The sequence below is a fragment of the Lepidochelys kempii genome, chromosome 23 (genome assembly GCF_965140265.1).
Source record: "Lepidochelys kempii isolate rLepKem1 chromosome 23, rLepKem1.hap2, whole genome shotgun sequence".
In the NCBI taxonomy this organism is placed as follows: domain Eukaryota; kingdom Metazoa; phylum Chordata; order Testudines; family Cheloniidae; genus Lepidochelys; species Lepidochelys kempii.
In genome coordinates, this window is record NC_133278.1 from 10,962,057 (window position 1) to 10,980,148 (window position 18,092).

The 18,092-nt window shown below is 48.2% G+C and overlaps 1 protein-coding gene across 3 annotated transcripts; it reads right to left on the reverse strand.

Annotated features, from left to right (window-relative positions):
- Positions 1-1,590: 1,590 nt before the first annotated feature.
- On the reverse strand, positions 1,591-17,534 carry LOC140902060 (DELTA-sagatoxin-Srs1a-like). 3 transcript variants are annotated; one of them, XR_012155999.1, is made up of 3 exons: positions 8,375-8,436; positions 7,514-7,708; positions 1,591-2,356 (listed from the first exon to the last, which is right to left on the reverse strand). XR_012155999.1 is itself a non-coding variant. In XM_073321709.1 (2 exons), the coding sequence occupies exons 1-2, from the start codon at positions 17,489-17,491 to the stop codon at positions 1,885-1,887; spliced, it is 501 nt and encodes a 166-aa protein (XP_073177810.1). In that variant the 5' UTR covers positions 17,492-17,534; the 3' UTR covers positions 1,591-1,884. The 3 variants fall into 3 exon arrangements, 1 of the variants encoding a protein (XP_073177810.1); XR_012156000.1 differs by lacking the exons at positions 7,514-7,708; positions 8,375-8,436 and adding an exon at positions 14,028-14,333; XM_073321709.1 differs by lacking the exons at positions 7,514-7,708; positions 8,375-8,436 and adding an exon at positions 17,463-17,534.
- Positions 17,535-18,092: the final 558 nt, after the last annotated feature.

Here is an 18,092-nt window from a genome sequence, read left to right on the forward strand (position 1 = left end):
CGCATAGAACAGAGCTTGGTAACACAGAAATCAGTGTAACAGCCGTGTTAGTCTGTATTCGCAAAAAGAAAAGGAGGACTTGTGGCACCTTAGAGACTAACCAATTTATTTGAACATAAGCTTTCGTGAGCTACAGATCACTTCATCGGATGCATACTGTGGAAAGTGTAGAAGATCATGGCAGGGGGCATTGCTGGCACATGATGGCATATATCACACTGGTGGATGTGCAGGTGAATGAGACTCTCTGATAGTGTTGCTGACGTTATTAGGCCCTGTGATGGTGTCCCCTGACAGGCTGGGGTTATTAAATCCATTTCACGCCTTGGGGTGGAAGGGGATGGCAGGGAAAAAATTGCAACTCCTAATGGGTCGCGACTAGAAAGTGCAAAGACTGCTCCCTGGGGGGAATCTGCAAAAGGCGGGAAAGAAATAACCCTAGGGGCGGCATTAACATTGCAGGAGGAGGGGAATTGGGCAGGGATAGGGGTGGGGCCGGGGGCAGAGGTAAGGCTCTGGACTTCATGAGGCTCGCAGCTAAAAGAAGGTGCCTCCTGAGCAGAGTGAAGGGTTAAGGGATAAGGGCAGAGGCTCCCAGTGACTCTAGGCGCTGGCTCCGTGGTGGTCTTGGCGGCCATGGCATCAGGTGGTGGACCACCTTCTGCAGGGCGCTCACCCGGGAAGGCAATTAGTGGGAGGAAGCATGGGGAAAGGGGGGCTGGGGTGAGGTTACCCAGATCGAGGCCAGCTGGCAGTAGATCATCTTCTCCCTGGGTGACCAGGGTCAAATCTAGGGCCTCAATCTCCACATACACGGAGGAGAGGACAACTCCGTCTACCCCGGGGGCCTCTCCTCTAGGGCCCGCCTCAACAGTCGCCTCGGGGTTCGCGGGGGGTTCAGCTGTTATCCGGGCAAAAGGAGCTTCCTCAGGGGTCTCGGCGGGGAGGGTATCTCGTGGAGGAGAGATTATACTTTCCAATGCTATTCTGTCTTCCCCTCCCGACACAAGCGGATGGATCTCACTCGTGCCCGTAGTGGAAGGCTCGATATCAGTGCCTCCCTTCCTGGTCTTCCGGGGGGCTTCCACATCGGATGGGTGCAGCGGAACTCAAGCTTTTCGATTGCCTCGCTTCCCCTGGACTAGGGTCCAGCCCTCCATAGCTGGGGGTTGGTTAGCAAGGGTCGTGTCGGGGGGGGCGAAGGCGATGGTTCAGGGGTTCGGGGGGTAACGGTAAGGCAGCATGAGGGGCGGCGAGTTCTCCTTGGGGCGGGCCCTTTCCTATACCCGGTAGTATCTTTGCCACACCCTCCTCCATAGGCTCTACCAGATTGGTAATAGCAAGGGTGGGACTCCCTTGCTCGCCTGGGCGCACTGCTCCATATTCAGATCTGAGTTCCCTTTGGGTAAATCTGGAGTCCCCTACTGCCTGCAATGGATTTACACCATTCTAAAAGGGCAATAGATGAGGACAGAATCAGACATTATTTATGCCTGTTATGAATTCACTTTCCCACCTGCGGCTAACATAATGTGAACAACATGGAGCCAATTCAAAGCCAGGGTTACAAGACTGTCTTTGCGACATTATTTATTTTATTAGAGATGCTCTAGTTCAAGAGGAATTATCTGGGGGGAGTTTTCTGGACTGTATTATACAGGATATATGACTAATTGATCACAATGGTCCCTTCTGGCCTTAGACACCTCTTGCAGTGTCTATGCTCTTTCCAAGCACTATGATAAGTGAGGGCCAGTTCTGTCCCAAGGTAGGTTCCTGCGCTGGTGTCTATGCAGTAGTGGGTTATTTCTGCCTGTAGATCGGGCCCATGTGGAGTCATTTCATGTCTTAGGCTGGATGTCAGTCGTAGCAGCAGTCTTTACTCTAGGAGTGTGTCTTGTAGTAAATCGGGTTCTTTGAGTAGGGAGGTGGGTTCCCTTTTTCCTCTACAAGCACTTTAATGACTGCTTTGGCAGCATTGGACATGGTGGCCGTGACACGGATATTCCCTGCGGAGACCACAAGCGCTTCCTGGCATTGGCCCAGCTTGGCTTTCTTGAACGTTGTGCAGCTGTTGGCAGGCATATAATTGTACATCCTTGCATAGACTTCCTCCATGTCACCAAGGTGCTCTTTGCCTGGGCAGATCTCGAGGCCAAACTCAACACAGTAGAGGTTGTAGTCAAAGGGGTTGGAGAACATGATGGCAAGGGTGAAGGCGTCTGACTTGTACACCAGCAGGCCCACGCTCCCACGAAAGCAGTACCGTCCTTTTGTGAACAGACAGCTCTCCTTGGATCCTGGCAGGATTTGGGGGGAAGGAGGCAGGAGGCTGTGGCCGCTGAAGCAGTAACTCCTGTGGGACGAGAGGGATTGAGATGAACATAGTCTGACTTCCATGGTGCAGCGCTAGCTACTTGGGGACAGCGTGGGGGTGGTGGGAATCAAACAGGGAGGGGTTAGAAGAGGTTTGTGCACTGCATTTGCAAATATTTTAGCACTGAGGCAACCGAATGAAAATCTGTTGACTCTAATGGAGATGTGCCTGCTTAAACCCGGTGTTATTGGTGTCACAGATCCGAGCTGAGTGCCCCCACTCAAGTGCTCACTAGACAGCTGAGAGGCGAATCCTGGCCCGTGGATCTTGGGTGTTTTAAGCCTCTGGAGCCTGAAAGGAGTCCAGACACTGGTCTAGTCTTGGGGTCCCTCGGCACACTCCTGGGGTGCAGTCCCTCCATCTAGCACCCCCTCCTGAGAACTATGCACATGCCTAGCCCTGGGTCTCAATGCTGACCCTTCAGACGCCCCTGTTGCTTAGCACACCATCTCCCAGAACTCCACTTAGAAGTGAGAGCCTTCTGGTGACAGTCTAACTCTCTCAGGATACAGGCAGTAATTGTAAAGCAGAGAACACACTGAGGGTGTGTCTAGCTGCAGACAAACACCCAAGGCAGAGCACAGGTCAACAGACTTGGGCTTGCAGGGCTCATGCTATGGTGCTCAACATAGCCTTGTGAACGTTCTGGCTTGGTCTGGAGCTCAGGCTCTGAAGCCTGGTAGGAGGGCGGGTCTCAGCGCTCCAGCCCCAGCCACAAGTTCAAAGTGCTGCCGACACAGCTATTTTTAGAGCCATAGCGCAAGCCCCATGAGCCCAAGTCTGGTGACCTGGACTCAGACACTCGCTGCCATGAGGGTTTTTTTGCAGTGTAGACGTACCCACAGACACTTTACACAGGATGCTACCATTGCTCGTTTATACTTAACAGGAAAAGCACATGGGAGTGCAGATCAGAGAGAACACAATAAGCTTCCTGACCACAATGCCCCTGGCTAGATCACCCTTCCCTTGATGCCATCTGGGCTCAGGGAGGCAGACAGGGTCAAAGTGCCCCTGAGGCATTAGCTGATCAGGCTGATGTAGTTACAGCACACGAGTTTCCTAGCCAGTGGAACACAAAGGAGAGATGCAGCCAGTATCACATCTGAGCATCTTTGATCACCCTAACCCAGTGGGTCACTTACCAAGAGCCCGCTTGGAAAAGTCTTTCTCCCCAAAATCCTCCCCATACCTTACACCCCCTTTCCTGGGGAAGGCTTGATTAAAATCGTCACCAATTTGTATAGGTGAACCCAGACCCATGGATCTTAAGAACAATGAAAAAGCAATCAGGTTCTTAAAACAAGAATTTTCATAGAAGAAAAAGTAAAAAAAAATCACCTCTGTAAAATCAGGATGGTAAATATCTTAAAGGATAATCAGATTCAAAACACAGAGAATTCCTCTAGGCAAAACCCTAAGTTACAAAAAGACACAAGAACAGGACTATATTCCATTCAGCACAGCTTATTTTATGAGCCTTTTAAACAAAACAGAATCTAATGCATATCGAGCTAGATTACTTACTAAATTCTAAGACTCCAGTCCTTTCTGTTCCCGGCAAAAGCAACACACAGACAGAGAGAGCCTTTGTTTCTCCCCCCCCATTTTGGTCAGGTACCAGTGAGGTTATCATAGCTTCTTAACCCTTTACAGGTGAAAGGGTTTTTTCTTTGGCCAGGAGGGATTTTAAAGGTATTTACCCTTCCCTTTATATTTATGACACCTAGAGATACAAGAATTCAGTTATTGCTGCTGGGAATGTTTTCACTGCAGGCTCATACCTGTTGCCATTTCATGTCACCTTTCTGATGTTTATGTCTGAGGTGGATGGAATCAATATGGGTCTAGAAAATTATAAATCTGACACATGACCTGACCAGGCAAGAAACCTTTCTCCTAATGGCTACTACTTGCCTTCTAGTCATTACACCTGTCTCTCTCCGAGGAAAATAGAAAGCAAAGAGTGTGCTTGATTGGCTGGTTGTCAAGAATACTATCTTATGACGAATGATTCAGGTCAAGATGCAGGAAGAATGAATAAACAACTTCAAAGAACTAAACCAGGGATCGGCAACCTTTGGCATGCAGCCATCAGGGAAATCTGCTGGCAGGCTGGTACGGTTTGTTTCCCTGCAGCGTCCATAGGTTCGGCCGATTGTAACTCCCTCTGGCCGAGGTTCGCTGTTCCAGGCCAATGGGGGCTGTGGGAAGTGGCATGGGCTGAGGGATGTGCTGGCCGCCGCTTCCCACAGCCCCCATTGGCCTGGAACGGCAAACCGCGGCATGTGGGAGCTGCAATTGGCCAAACCTGCAGACGCTGCAGGGAAACAAACCGGCACGGCCCGCCAGCGAATTTCCCTGACAGGCCTCGAGCCAAAGGTTGCCAAAGGTTGCCAATCCCTGAACTAAACAACTAAACTAAACATCTGACCAAGTGTGAAGTAAGTATGAAGAATGTAGAGTCAGCCACCCTTATGTTACAAGTAAAAGGGGGCATTCAGTGAGGCAGAAAGGGGAGAGATTTAAAACCAATCAAAAGTTTCTATACACACACCAAAGAATTGGCTAGTGGGTCTCACTGCCAGTAGATATCACAGAGGACAAGATCTGATATGGATTTGTAAAATAGGGACTGGAGATTTATCGGCAGAATGAGACCATCCAGAGTGACAGGAGAGAGGAGAGAAGGAACAAAAAATGTCTTGCTTCAAAGCATGAACCAGCCACAAAGTGACGAACGGGGGGGTGAGGAATAAACTTCCCCTGGGGGCAGGACTTCCCTCTGCTGCCCACTGATGGGTTTTCTGCATCTTCCTCTGAAGCAGCAGGCGTTGGCCATTGCTGAAGATAGGACAATAGACTGATACAAGGCACAAAACTCTGTGAGTAGCCAGCAAAGGAGATGGCAGCTGGTGCGGGAGTGACACGGAGACACATTCCCGCTGCCCTGATGAGGCCTCACCAGTGTCGAATAGAGGGGAACGATCACGTCCCTCGATCTGCTGGCAGTGCCCCTACGTATACATCCCAAAATGCCATTGGCCTTCTTGGCAACAAGGGGACACTGTTAACTCCTATACAACTTCTCGTCCACTGTAACCTCTAGGTCCTTTTCTGCAGAACTGCTGCCGAGCCATTCGGTCCCTAGTCTGTAACGGTGCATTGGATTCTTCCGTCCTAAGTGCAGGACTCTGCCCTTGTCCTTGTTGAACCTCATCAGATTCCTTTTGGCCCCATCCCCCAATTTGTCTAGGTCCCTCTGTATCCTATCCCTACCCTCCAGCGTATCTACCTCTCCTCCCAGTTTAGTGTCATCTGCAAACTTGCTGAGGGTGCAATCCACACCATCCTCCAGATCATTTATGAAGATATTGAACAAAACTGGCCCCTAGGCCCTCCAAGACTCTCAGGGGCCAGGGGCTCCCCCGAGGGGGGCTTTCACCTCTTCGCTGCCCCCCCACCTGCTCCTCTTCTTCCCTGGGGCTCGGCCGGCTGGAGCGATGCCATCGGGGCCTGCAGCGCCCACGTCGCTGGGGGGGAGGGTTGTTTCATGCTGGCAGGGAAGGGGGAGAGCCACGGGCAGATCTGCTGGTGTAACGCAGCCTAGCTCAAGTCACGGTCCGTGCTCTGCTGAGATCCATAGGGGCTCTCCATCTCTGCGTGTGTGTGTGTCTCCGTTCACAGCAGCAACACAAACAACAGCCCCTGGCAATTACCTCCGCAGTAAGTTATGGGAGAAGAGAGAGTTGGGGGCACCCAGAGCCCATGGCCTGAGGGGGAGGAGGAATGGGAGGTGCACAGAGCACCTGGCTTGGGAGGAAGGGCAACACCAACTCTCTGAGCTAAAAGAGGAGCTGTCAGTTCCTCCCAGGGCTGGGTTTACGGCACGCAGCTGAGACACCAGTCTCTCCACTGGAGGGAGTGATGCACACAGGCTTTCTCATGACCCTGTAACAAGGAGGTGATAGAGCTGATAAAATTGGCTGTTCCTGGTGTTTCCTAAATTTATTTAAAATAAGCCCTGTTCAGAATGTGCCCTGCCATTAAACGACAGTCAGGATATTTGCTGCTAGCACAGCCCTCCTCACCCCGAAGGATAGTCACGGCCATCCAGCACATGCCCCTCACACGCACTAGTGCAAGAGACAGGGAGGGTGGAACTTTTGGATGCTAAGAGAAGAAGTTTCCATCTCCCCAATCCAGGCCAGCCTCCCCTGCATCCCTGTCTTGCTGGCATCCTCCTAGTCAGTACATCTCTCGCTGAGGTCTCTGGGTGCGCACAAAACTTGAGACATCTGTGAATGAAACAATGTGAAAGGCGGTGACAATGGAGACTGAGAAGCAAAGGGAGCTGAACCAAGGACTTCATGGAATGAGCTAAATCATTACAGCGATAATCCTCCTGGCAAACTTCATCATCCCCCCCCCACACACACACACACACTTCCACCCCGAGGCACAGAGTCCTGCACTCACACTGTAACCGCTTCCTCCGATAATTCCCACATACATCTCAGCAGCTACGGAGCACACTCTGCCCTATGGCACAGGGTGGCATCTGGGGAGCAGAGGAATCTCAGCTCTGAAAATAATGGACAAATCCTACAGCAATAACAGGGACCTCGGAAGCATCATTTCTGATTCCCAGAGGTGGGACAGTTTGACAGTGGCTCTCGGAGAGCAACAGGCCAGAGCCACAAAAGTAGACCCAGTTTCAAACAGGCCAGATTTTAAACTGTTTGGTCTCTGCTGTGGGCCAGTGAAGATTTAAGATCATGACAAATTTCCTCCTGCTCACAGATAGACAATCTACCCATGATTTAGCTCACAAACAGTATGCTACTCTGAGGATGATTTTGGCCCATCCTTGTAGCACCACATGATTCTGGGATTTCACCATTTAGAGGCAAATTATCAGCCAAAGATGGGATTCCCCCTCCTCCCCTCGCCAATTTCGAGGAAGTGGAACATTTTTCTGGATACAAATAATGAAAGATGTCCAAGGTTTCTTTGAGTCCTTGAGTCTGGGGCGTGGACTCAGACTTATGTTTTTCAGGCTGACCAGAGACATTGCTGCCAGAATGACCCAGCTGAATGTCTGAACCGAACCACCCACAAATGACAGTTACTCACTGGCGTATATAGCCGACTCCTCTTCCATCGCTGGGTCCTCTTCAGGCTGCCCCTTGCTGCCATTGCCAGTTCTCAGGGGCTCAGGGAGGGTGGGGGCTCCTTTCTTCAGGATGCAGGTGATGATGGGGGCAGACACCAGCAGGAGCAGAACCAGGGCAGAGGGGAGAAGCCAAACTCCAAGGGACATAGCAGGCCCTGGGGTGTGGGAGGAAAGGCAGAGGTAGGGCTGTGCCATAGTTTATAACACCAGAAGGGATCATTGTGATCACCTTGTCTGCCTTCTTACATAAGACAGGCCACAGGATGCCCCTGAACTAATTCCTGTTTGAACAGGGAGGTGGAAGGGCGGGGAATATTCTGCCCAGTGACACAGATTGATGGGGAAACTAGTATTGAGATCATGTACGATCTGGCTACATTTGGGCCCTGAAGAGTGTTGAGCGCCCCCTGAGAAATGCTGGGAGCTCTCCCATCCCACTGACATCTCAACACCTTGTGGGACCTGCCCAGCGACTCTCAGCATTAGACATTGGGGATTGAAGCAAAAAAAACTTTGGGCCAGGAAGTGAGGAGAATCCTGTGTCCACTTGTGTCCAGTCTGAATTGCAGGTGTTCACCTCACCTGGAATTCAGACCCAGCATTAACTCCCGGACTGCTGAGAAAGTGCCAAGAGAGAGAGAATGGGCAGGGCCTCAGTTTTAGCTCTCAGCAGGAAAGACCCAGCTCAGGCCAGTCTGGGACATCGGGGTCAGGGCTGATGCAGAGGGGAGAATGACCCCTGTTGAGTAACACATGCTGCTCTACTCCCTGCAGCACAGTACTCACCACACAGTGCCATATGTGTCATGGGTGAGGGTTACCTGAGCACACAACACCGACATCTTCTCTGTGGTTACAGTTATGGTCTTCCCAAGGCCCACTGCAGCATTCCGTGAGGGCAGCTTCTCTCCCTGTGCAGTTAACCTCAGTTAGCCAGATGCGGGTCAGACTCTTCTCCAAACTCAGCCCACCCTGGGGCTAACAACACCATCCCACAACCCAGCTGCCTGCACACAACTCAGCCCACCCTGGGGCTAACAACACCATCCCACAACCCAGCTGCCTGCACACAACTCCAGCATTGTTTATGTCCCAGTCAACATCACACACGCTTCCCCACTGCTGGTTGTGAAGCACCTCGACTCTCCCAGCGCAGTGACTCGAGCCATTCACCACTCGGAGCTGAGCTTGCTCTGAAATGGTCAAACCTACAAGTGAACCATGGGAATAAAGACATAGAGAAGGGGAGATTAGGTCTGACCCATGAATGTCCTTTCTAGCATCCTTTATGTTCACATATGCTTACAGTGGGATGTTCCCTGTCTTCTGGGGACCTGGAGCTGACCAGCTGTTTTCTTGAGCTAGGGCTTAGAATATGCATTTTAACAGCTTAAAATCCTAACTGTATAAAGGTAATGAGTTCTCTTCAGCTCAGACTATTTGCAGCAAGGGCTTCACAAAAAATATGACGATTTCCCAGTTGAACATATACCTCCCTTTCAAATTGCTTAATCTATTTGTAGAAACTCTACCCATAATTCCTTCCTTCACAGATGGGTGAGCCTGTGACCTGCACTATACATGGATTGCACTATTGCAACTGAAACCACTTCAAAAACCAATTTGTTGAACCTGTGCAAACCCAATGTAGATGTTCTCATTTTGATTTTGGCAGTTTTGATATTAGCTTCCCCCTGCGAGAACAGGAACAAACGGAACCAAGATAAGTATAGACACGCCAGCTGGCATGGTTTTTACTCAGCTTGCAAACAGCACTTTAGTTAACCCAGTGCAGGTTTGCACCTAAGGAACTGACTGAAGCTGAACAGCAGTGGGAACCCAGGTCAAGGGAGGGAGCATCCCACATCATCCACATCAACTGGAAGGGAGCATCCCACATCATATCATCCCATTCGGAATCCAGGAGTCCTGACTCCCAGCACCCCCTTGCTCTAACCACTAGACCCCACTCCCCTCCCAACTTTAGGAATAAAACCCAGGTGTCTGGATTCCCAGGGAAAGGCTCTGGAGTAAAAGGTGCCAAAGAAACCTTATTTATGAGGCTTTTAATATTTCTGTGCAGCTGAACACCAGGAGAAAAGGGCACTCACCCCCGAGCCAGCCCAGCAGGGCGAGCAGCGCTGTGTTCCCAGTCCCGTAACCCCTGGAGACCATCTCCACAGCCCTCGCTGTGAGCTGTGTGGCCCCCCTCAATGAGGACTGCTCAGTGGGGAAGGGAGATCCTGGTTCTGGGCTTCTCCAATCTGTGGGTTTCATTTCTCAGGCTGGCCAAAGCTGCAGCGGCTGGTTTCCTGCATGAGACGCATGATGCGCCAGACTCGCGAGTACAGGAAGGGGTGTGAGAAGACACCTGTGCAGAGCCCAGAGGGGTATGAAATGAGCCTCCTGGCAAGACCTTGCACCCCATGGCAACTGCTACAATTCATGCCCCATGCACCTCACCGCAGGGACAGCCTCAGGTACCATCTGGCGGGGCTTAGCTTGGTAAACCTCACCCACTCCCATCTTCGCCTCTCTGCATCTGCTCGTAGCCCCCCAGCACCCGTTGCATAATCTCTCCCCCTATCTCTGCACCTGTTGATGCCCCCCAGCCCTTCCCACTGCCTCTGCACCAGCTCCCCCCAACCAAGGGGGCAGACGGTCAGTGTTTCACTCATGCTGTCATGCAAACCCTGTGCTGGCAGGGACTCGAGGAGCGAGGAAGGCGTTCCTGGCTGGCTGCTGGGTGCTGTGGCTGAAGCAAGCAGTTGTCTGCAGGGCCTGGGAGCTGGAGAATAGCTTCTGGCTGGCTGCCAGGGCTCAACTAAGATGAGCTATGAGGAAGTGGCCCAAGGAAATGTAGATCAGCAATTAGTTAAGGGGCGCAGCACAAGGCTGCTATACTTCAAGGATCCCTGGTTTTGGACCCAAAGCAGTGGGTGGGACTAGGTTCCCCACCAGCCTCTGTGGGAAGTGGCTATGCCATTAGGAAGGGAATTAGAATGGTGACACCGCAGGGAAGGGGGCTGCCCTAGGACTGACTCAGCGGGGAGCTGTGGTCAGTGAACTGAGTCCAAGAGGGTGGCGCAAGTAGAGGCAAGGAGTCCCAGGGAAGAAGCCCTTGGGGCGCTGCTCAATTCCAGAGTAGGAACCTTTCAACCTAGCCAGATCGAGCGAGGGTACCGTGATGGGCCCCATTGGGCTGCTTAAAGACTGAGCCCAGGGAGGGCTATAGGAAGATGTACCAGCTGAAGGGGGACTGAGACAGGCCACCATTGGACTAATTAGGGGTGTCAGAGCAGGAAGAGTTAGAGGTTGATACCAATGGAGAAGGTACCAGGACGGGCCCTATTGGACTGTTAAAGACTGAGCCCAGGGAGAGCTACAGGACATTTTGGACTGTGTACCCCAGAAGAGGTTTGTTGGTTTCACACACAGACTTGGGCTGAGTCACTGAAGACCTGCCTGACAAGTGCAGCAGCCAATGGGGGCACCATGAGCGGAGAAAAACTGCGGGCATCCACGCACTTGACCAGGGGGTGCTTGCGATAGGTGGGTGTCAGCCTCTTACAGTGGTACCAGAAGTGGGGATCATTACAGAGACATTCAAGAAAGTTTTTTTAAAAGCACAGAGAGAAGAGAAAAGCATTTCACAGCACAGATTGTCACCAACCAAACTGCAGAACCCCCTGCTCTGGAGTCTTACAGCAAACCACCCATCACTGGTGAGCCAATCAGAAGGGATTCTTTAACCACGTGATTTGTTGTGGAATCACACGTCACTGAACAGTAAATTGCATCACAGTTTCCTAAACCAATCACAAGGATTTTATAACCCCATGGATTTTTGATGGAATTATTCAGCAGAGCATATTAAATTGTAAAGTAAAGATAAAATACTAATTCCAGTGAGCATGTATGTAGGTTTCTTTATCAACTTTTTTACAATACCTGTGTAAATTCAGCAGTTAACCTTATTTGTTTCTTAATTTGGACCAGGAATAAAATGTCCTCTTTCTCCACAATTCTTTTAGCATTTGTCTTTAAAAACTGGTAGGCTGGCCCTAATGGAATTACATGCCTAAATTTTATTCCAATTTCCCTTATTCCATATACTCAAATAATGTATTTCTTCCTAACCTTTTATATTTATTGGAAATTAGCACCTATTGGTTTAAGATGTATTAGGGGCCTCTTAATTTTTGTAAAGTTTTTGACAAACAGATAAATTTAAAAAAAAAGTAGGAAAACATGCAACACACACCCATCACTTCCAACCTCAAATGAGTGTATGTTCAAGCCAAGTTGTTCACTATTTATAAATAACCCTTTCAAAATACATTCAAAGTAGTTTTATATTATTTTATATATGTGTCTTTCTCACACACACTTGTTTTTTCAACATTGTTTCATATAAAACGCACAGGATACCTCACTCAAAGGAAATCTTATGGTGAAAATTCATTAATATGTCCATTCGTGAGAGAAAATGCAGGCCTAGTTTTAGCTACCTTTTAAATCCTCTGTCCTCAAGCTATGCCCTTTTTGGTAAGATCTGAAATGTGGATTAATTAAAGTTCTGTGTACTAAGTAAAATAAAAACAGGAATGAAGTATTTGGGAACCCTATATGTTAGTATTTGAGAGACAATATTTACAAACAAAATTTTATTCTTAAGGTTTAGCAGTAAATATTTTGCATTAATAACGTATTTGGCACATTTAGCAACATACACACAAGAGATTAACAATCACTAAACACTTAGATATGCGCACACACACACACTAGTACACAGAGTTATCTGATAGAGCGATCTGAGAAACAGTTAATTTTTTTCATTTTATTTATCGTCACACTGAAGCAGCACCAAGGTATTAATGTTCTTTCTCTTATAAAAAAATTGTTGTATCGTGTCATACTGTCTGGACTGGCTCACGACTGTGAATGCTACCTCAGGGCAGACTGCCAGAAAACAGAACAGACCCCCCCAAGCTGGTGGTGTGTTCTATAATTAGATTTCACCAAATGGTGGTAGAGAGGTAACAAGTAGCCAGTTTCCCAAAAGGATCTCAGGGCTACCCAGATTAACCCAGGTTATTCCAGCTGTTAGAATCCAAACAGCCCAGAGATGAAGGATCTTTCCCTAACGCCATACTTACAGCTTCTTCTCACAGCAAGCAAACTCACAGGGTCACTACCCACGTGGGCTCTTCCTTTGATTACACAGAGTGAGGAATGCACTTAGCGTCTTTGACCTCCGATCACCACACACACAATGATCACTTGCCTTAAAATTAGCACTTTTCTGTTAAAGTTCTTCATTTGCGTTCCACAAGGCTTCTTTTTCGTTTGATGGGTTATTTATTTACACTGTGGATGTTTGCTATTACATTATAACAGGAAACAGATAAGTGAAAACAAATGCATGTAACATCCCACTAGTTTTCATTAAGTTTAAACACCAAATATACTCTCACCAATCGTTTACCAATCATTTGGATCTGTACTAATACAGAAGTGAATTGGTCTGCCTTCCAACTCTGGATTTATAAACATTGAATGAGGCCTGGGGCTTTGGCATGAGCTGGCACCTGGTCTGCCAGCCTCACATATAGCGCCTTTAAAACCATAACCTCTAATGCAGTGGTGGGCAACCTGCGGCCCATGGGCCGCATTGCAGCTCATCAGAGCAATCTGACTGTGGGATGCAAGACATTTTGCTTACGTCCGCAGGCATGGCCCCCCGCAGCTCCCACCACTGCTCTAACACGCCCTCCCCATGCCTCCACTTCACGTCTCATAAACGTTACTGTTTTGCCCTAACCAAAGAGAAGGGGTTCTGGTGAAATAAAAAGGACTTTACAATGCTGAAAAGAGAAACTAGCTCATCCTTTTCACTAAAAGCATTCGCTTGTTTTTGAAGTGATGCCTACATGAATTTCTAAACATGCAAAAAAACCCCGACAAAAACAATCTTCACTAAGGGCAGTTTACAAGGATATGATATGTAACCCTTCTGCCTGTCAGAGTTGGCAGCAACAAGGGCTGGGTTCAGTATCTAGGGGCTCCATTCCAATAACACAATGCAAAACCAGCTCAAGCCCCCACCCAGTGACCTGGGACAAATACATACCACCCCTGCAGCCTCCAGGAGACAATACTTCCCCTCTCGCAAGCACATAGTCTGAGTGTAGCAAAAATCCTTTTAATAACAAAGACAAACAATGTGGCATTATGTTGGGGAAACACCACCTAGAGGATTCATAACACAACCCATGAGCAAGCAAATTGGGGCATGTCCTTTCCCTTTGGTTCTTGAGTCCATCAACCCAAAATCACCCGAAGTCCCAAAAGTCCAATGACTCAACAGTCTCTGACCCCCGTCAGAGCAGCCCCAGAGTTCAAAAGTTTATCTACAGAGTTTTACCTCCCAACCTGGGTGGAGATTGGGAGGGGGGTTAAGGGGCACCTTACGTGTTCCAAAGCTGATGGCCCCACCTCTCCATGGGGCTCCGCTCTGCCAGCCACCCCATGAGCTGCTCTCAGCATCCGGCAAACTGCTCTGCTCCACCAGGCGCTCTGCTCCACCAGCCGCTCTGCTCGCCGTCCCGCAAACTGCAATGCTCTGCTCTGCCAGCCATCCTGCAAATTGCTCTGCTCCATAAGTTGCTTTGCTCGCTGTCCCGCAAACTGCTTCACCATATATCTTCATGTTCCCCCCACTACTTAACACAACACTCCGTGATTTCAGCTCTAGGTACGCTCAGCTCTTTTCTGATTTCAGCTTGTAGTAGGAGAGTCTCAGTACAACGTGAATTCAGCTCAGCAGCCTGTAACTAAACTCCTAATTCGAATCAAAATTAGCTCTGATATTCCACAGTGGAGAGAGGGGGAAGCGCACTTAGCATGTGGGGCCCATGCCAACAAGCATTCATACCTGTCCCCAGCCTCTCTTCATTCACAGAGTTTTGGAACCCATGTCCCTTGCCTAGCGAGTGCTACTTAGTTGATGGCGAGTCCCTCCATCATAAAAAAAGGCCAAGTACAGTTCCACTGTCCTTGATTCCCATTATCAGGGTGTCTTAAATATAAAGGGAAGGGTAAACCCCTTTAAAATCCCTCCTGGCCAGAGGAAAAAGCCTCTCACCTGTTAAGAAGCTCAAGGTAACCTCGCTGGCACCTGACCAAAATGACCAATGAGGAGACAAAATACTTTCAAAAGCTGGGAGGAGGGAGAAAAACAAAGGATCTGTGTCTGTCTCTGTGATTTTTTGCCGGGGACAGAACAGGAATAGAGTCTTAGAACTCAGTAAGTAATCTAGTTAGGTATGTGTTAGATTATGATTTCTTTACATGGCTGAGAAAACAGCTGTGGTGAATAGAATGAATATTCCTGTCTGTGTGTCTTTTTTACAACTTAAGGTTTTGCCTAGAGGGTTTCCCTATGTTTTGAATCTAATTACCCTATAAAGTATTTACCATCCTGATTTACAGAGGTGATTCCTTTTTTACTTCTATTAAAAGTCTTCTTGTAAGTAAACTGAATGCTTTTTCATTGTTCTAAGATCCAAGGGTTTGGGTCTGTGGTCACCTATGCAAATTGCTGAGGCTTTTTACCAAACCTTCCCCAGGAAGTGGGGTGCAAGGGTTGGGAGGATTTTGGGGGAAAGACGTGTCCAAACTATGTTTTCTCAGGAACCCATATAAAGTTTGGTGGTGGCAGTGGAAGTCCAAGGGCAAAGGGTAAAATAGTTTGTACCTTCGGGAAGTTTTAACCTAAGCTGGTAAAAGTAAGCTTAGGAGGTTTTCATGCAGGTCCCCACTTCTGTACCCTAGAGTTCAGAGTGGGGAAGGAACCTTGACACAGGGTAATAACAATTTATTCTTCCTGCCCCAATAACAGAGACACTGGGGATCCCACAGGCGCCAATGTGACCATTTGGGCAGCTATGGCCTCATTCTCGGCGTTGTGGGTGTGCCTATGCAAATGAGATTGGCCCCTGAAGTTCTTTTCCACAATTTGCCTCACCTCACCACCAGATGTCAGGGTGGAGTTCATCCTGACCCTGCTTACAGATATAAGCTCAATTGTAAATTGTGAAGAAAGTTTCCAGGATACGTAAACCTTTGATCATTTACCAGAAGGTTTTACAATAAAAATGTCAACCCTGAAAAGCCAAGCCAGAGCTTTGTAACAGCATAAAGGAGAGCGAGAACTTCTGTAGCATCTGACACTATGTGAAAAAGCTTGTCACCCCACACCCTACCCCATGCCTCTCTTTTCCTGACCTTTTTTTATTTTATTTTATTATCTGAAACAGCCATCTCCTTCTTCTCCTGCAGCTAAACTCACTGGTTTTAATCACATCAAGCAACATTTTACAAAGTAAACTGTCATAAACTTTTCAAAGTTGAATATGAAAAAAACAGGAACCTAGGAATAAAAGACCTGACATAGATTTGTGGGGCGGTTTGACTATGGACTGAAATCTTTTTTTGTTTACTGTAACAGTTTTGTATCCATTCTTTGTTAGTTGCCTTGCTATAGAAAGGGCCAGCCTTTGTCTCACAGAAACATTTGCTGTACTTCAGAAGGCTTTATTGCCTTTTTTGGATTATTTTGCCAAATTTTGTCACGGTGCATGGAGGTCGGCTCTGGGGTGGGGGATGTTTTTCCAGATAACAGGCTACAGACTTTGTCTCTCTCCTACATGCAGTTACAAAGCTTTTCAAATCTGATATTTTTTATCTGCAAATGACAGTGGGGATTAAACTGTACCCTGGAATCTAACACGTTCTTCACAATTTACAAACGAGGTTTATTAATGATAGGTTTCAGAGTATCAGTCATGTTAGTCTGTATCCGCAAAAAGAAAAGGAGTACTTGTGGCACCTTAGAGACTAACAAATTTATTTGAACATAAGCTTTCGTGAGCTACATCTGATGAGGTGAGCTGTAGCTCAAGAAAACTTATAGTCAAATAAATTAGTCTCTAAGATGCCACACTTACTCCTTTTCTTTTTGAGATTTATTAAAAGGTTTATGTTCCGTCTTCGTAATCTGCCTTTAGAGGAGTCTTTTGTTCATGGGTTTGTTTTTTATGGGGGTTTGCATGCTGGGTAATTCATTTTTTATAAACAAGTTTATGCTTTTATTTAAAAGTTTGGGATAGTCTCGCTTGTAAATATTATAATGTAATTTTTATTTCACCAGACTTCTTTCTCTTTGCTTAAGACAAAACCATGATGTTTATCAGCGGTATGGTGGAGACAAGAATTTGCTAAGAGGTTACAGTTTTAAAGGCACTAAGCAATGTGCATTTTGATAAAATCGCAGAGAAAATAATATTTTGGGGCCACTCCAATTGATGATAAAAATGAAAAAAGTAATTGTCATACAGCTGCATAAATTATTGCTACAAAAGTAAAGATGTTGGTGCATTTTGATTATATCACAGGGCTTTTTTAGTATGCCTGAGCTGGGGGTTTTGAAGCAGTGAGCTGCACAGTGCTAACAATGACTTTACCCCTCTACACCATTTAGCTTTCATGTTTCTTCACTGTTGTTCTTTTAGGGTCCAGTATGTGTCTTAGGCTATTGTGACAGGGTCGGGCCAGATGGCTATAGGAGAGTACCTTTTTTTTAAGCAAAAAGACATTTTATTTGCATAACACAAAAAAAAAAATCACCAAAAAATAAAATAAAACAAAACTATGCAACAAAACAAAGCAAACACCTTCAGGAGGGAGAAAGTGTTCACCCTGCCTTCTACCCTCTATCACCCCGCCTTCTAAATTTTGCCAGTTCTCCGGCGGGGAAGGATGCGTGGCGGAAAGGTAAACGCCGAGATAGAACAGTGGACCCGCACTCCACCGGATGGTCTGAAGCACGGGTGGGCGGGAGCTTACCTGCCGCCAGTCCCCCACCGCCAAGCCATAGCTCTTGACCCAGTTGGCTCGGGCGGAGGAGGCTGCCGAATAGATGGCCTGGTGATTAATAACCAATCGCGCCAAGTCGCCGGGTCCTGGACCACGAGGAGTACGTCATCGGCATACGCCAACAGGACCAGTCCACAGCTCCAGCTCCCACAGCACCAACCCTGTCAACTTCCTGCGGAGGAGACAGAGGAAGGGCTCGATCACCAGAGCATACAGCTGGCCCGAGAGGAGGAACCCCTGCAGCACTCCTCACCCGAAGCTGACCGGTTCGGTCAGGGTCCAGTTGAGCCTAGCCAAACACTCCGCGGAAGAGTACAGCACACAAACTGAGGTCCGAATCCAAACGCCTACAGAGTGTTCAGGAGGTATCCATGGTCCACACTATGGAACGCCTTCTCCTGATCAAGAGACAGGAGGGCGAACGACAGACCATCTCTCCGCCCGAGTTCCAAAAGGACCAACCAGAAATAGGTTGTCAAAGATGCTGCGACCCGGGACAGTATAGGTCTGGTCTGGGTGCATCACGGACACTAGCTGCAGCAAGATTGCTTTCGCTGAAATTTTGTAGTCCATGCTAAGGAGCGAGACGGGACGCCTGTC

Excerpts from the sequence above, each read along its gene's own strand:
- LOC140902060 (XM_073321709.1), bottom strand. The coding sequence starts at position 17,491 with ATGGCTTGGCGGTGGGGGACTGGCGGCAG. Across the intron at positions 2,357-17,462 it reads CGGTGGGGGACTGGCGGCAG|GAGTTACTGCTTCAGCGGCC; the intron begins GTAAGCTCCCGC and ends CTCGTCCCACAG.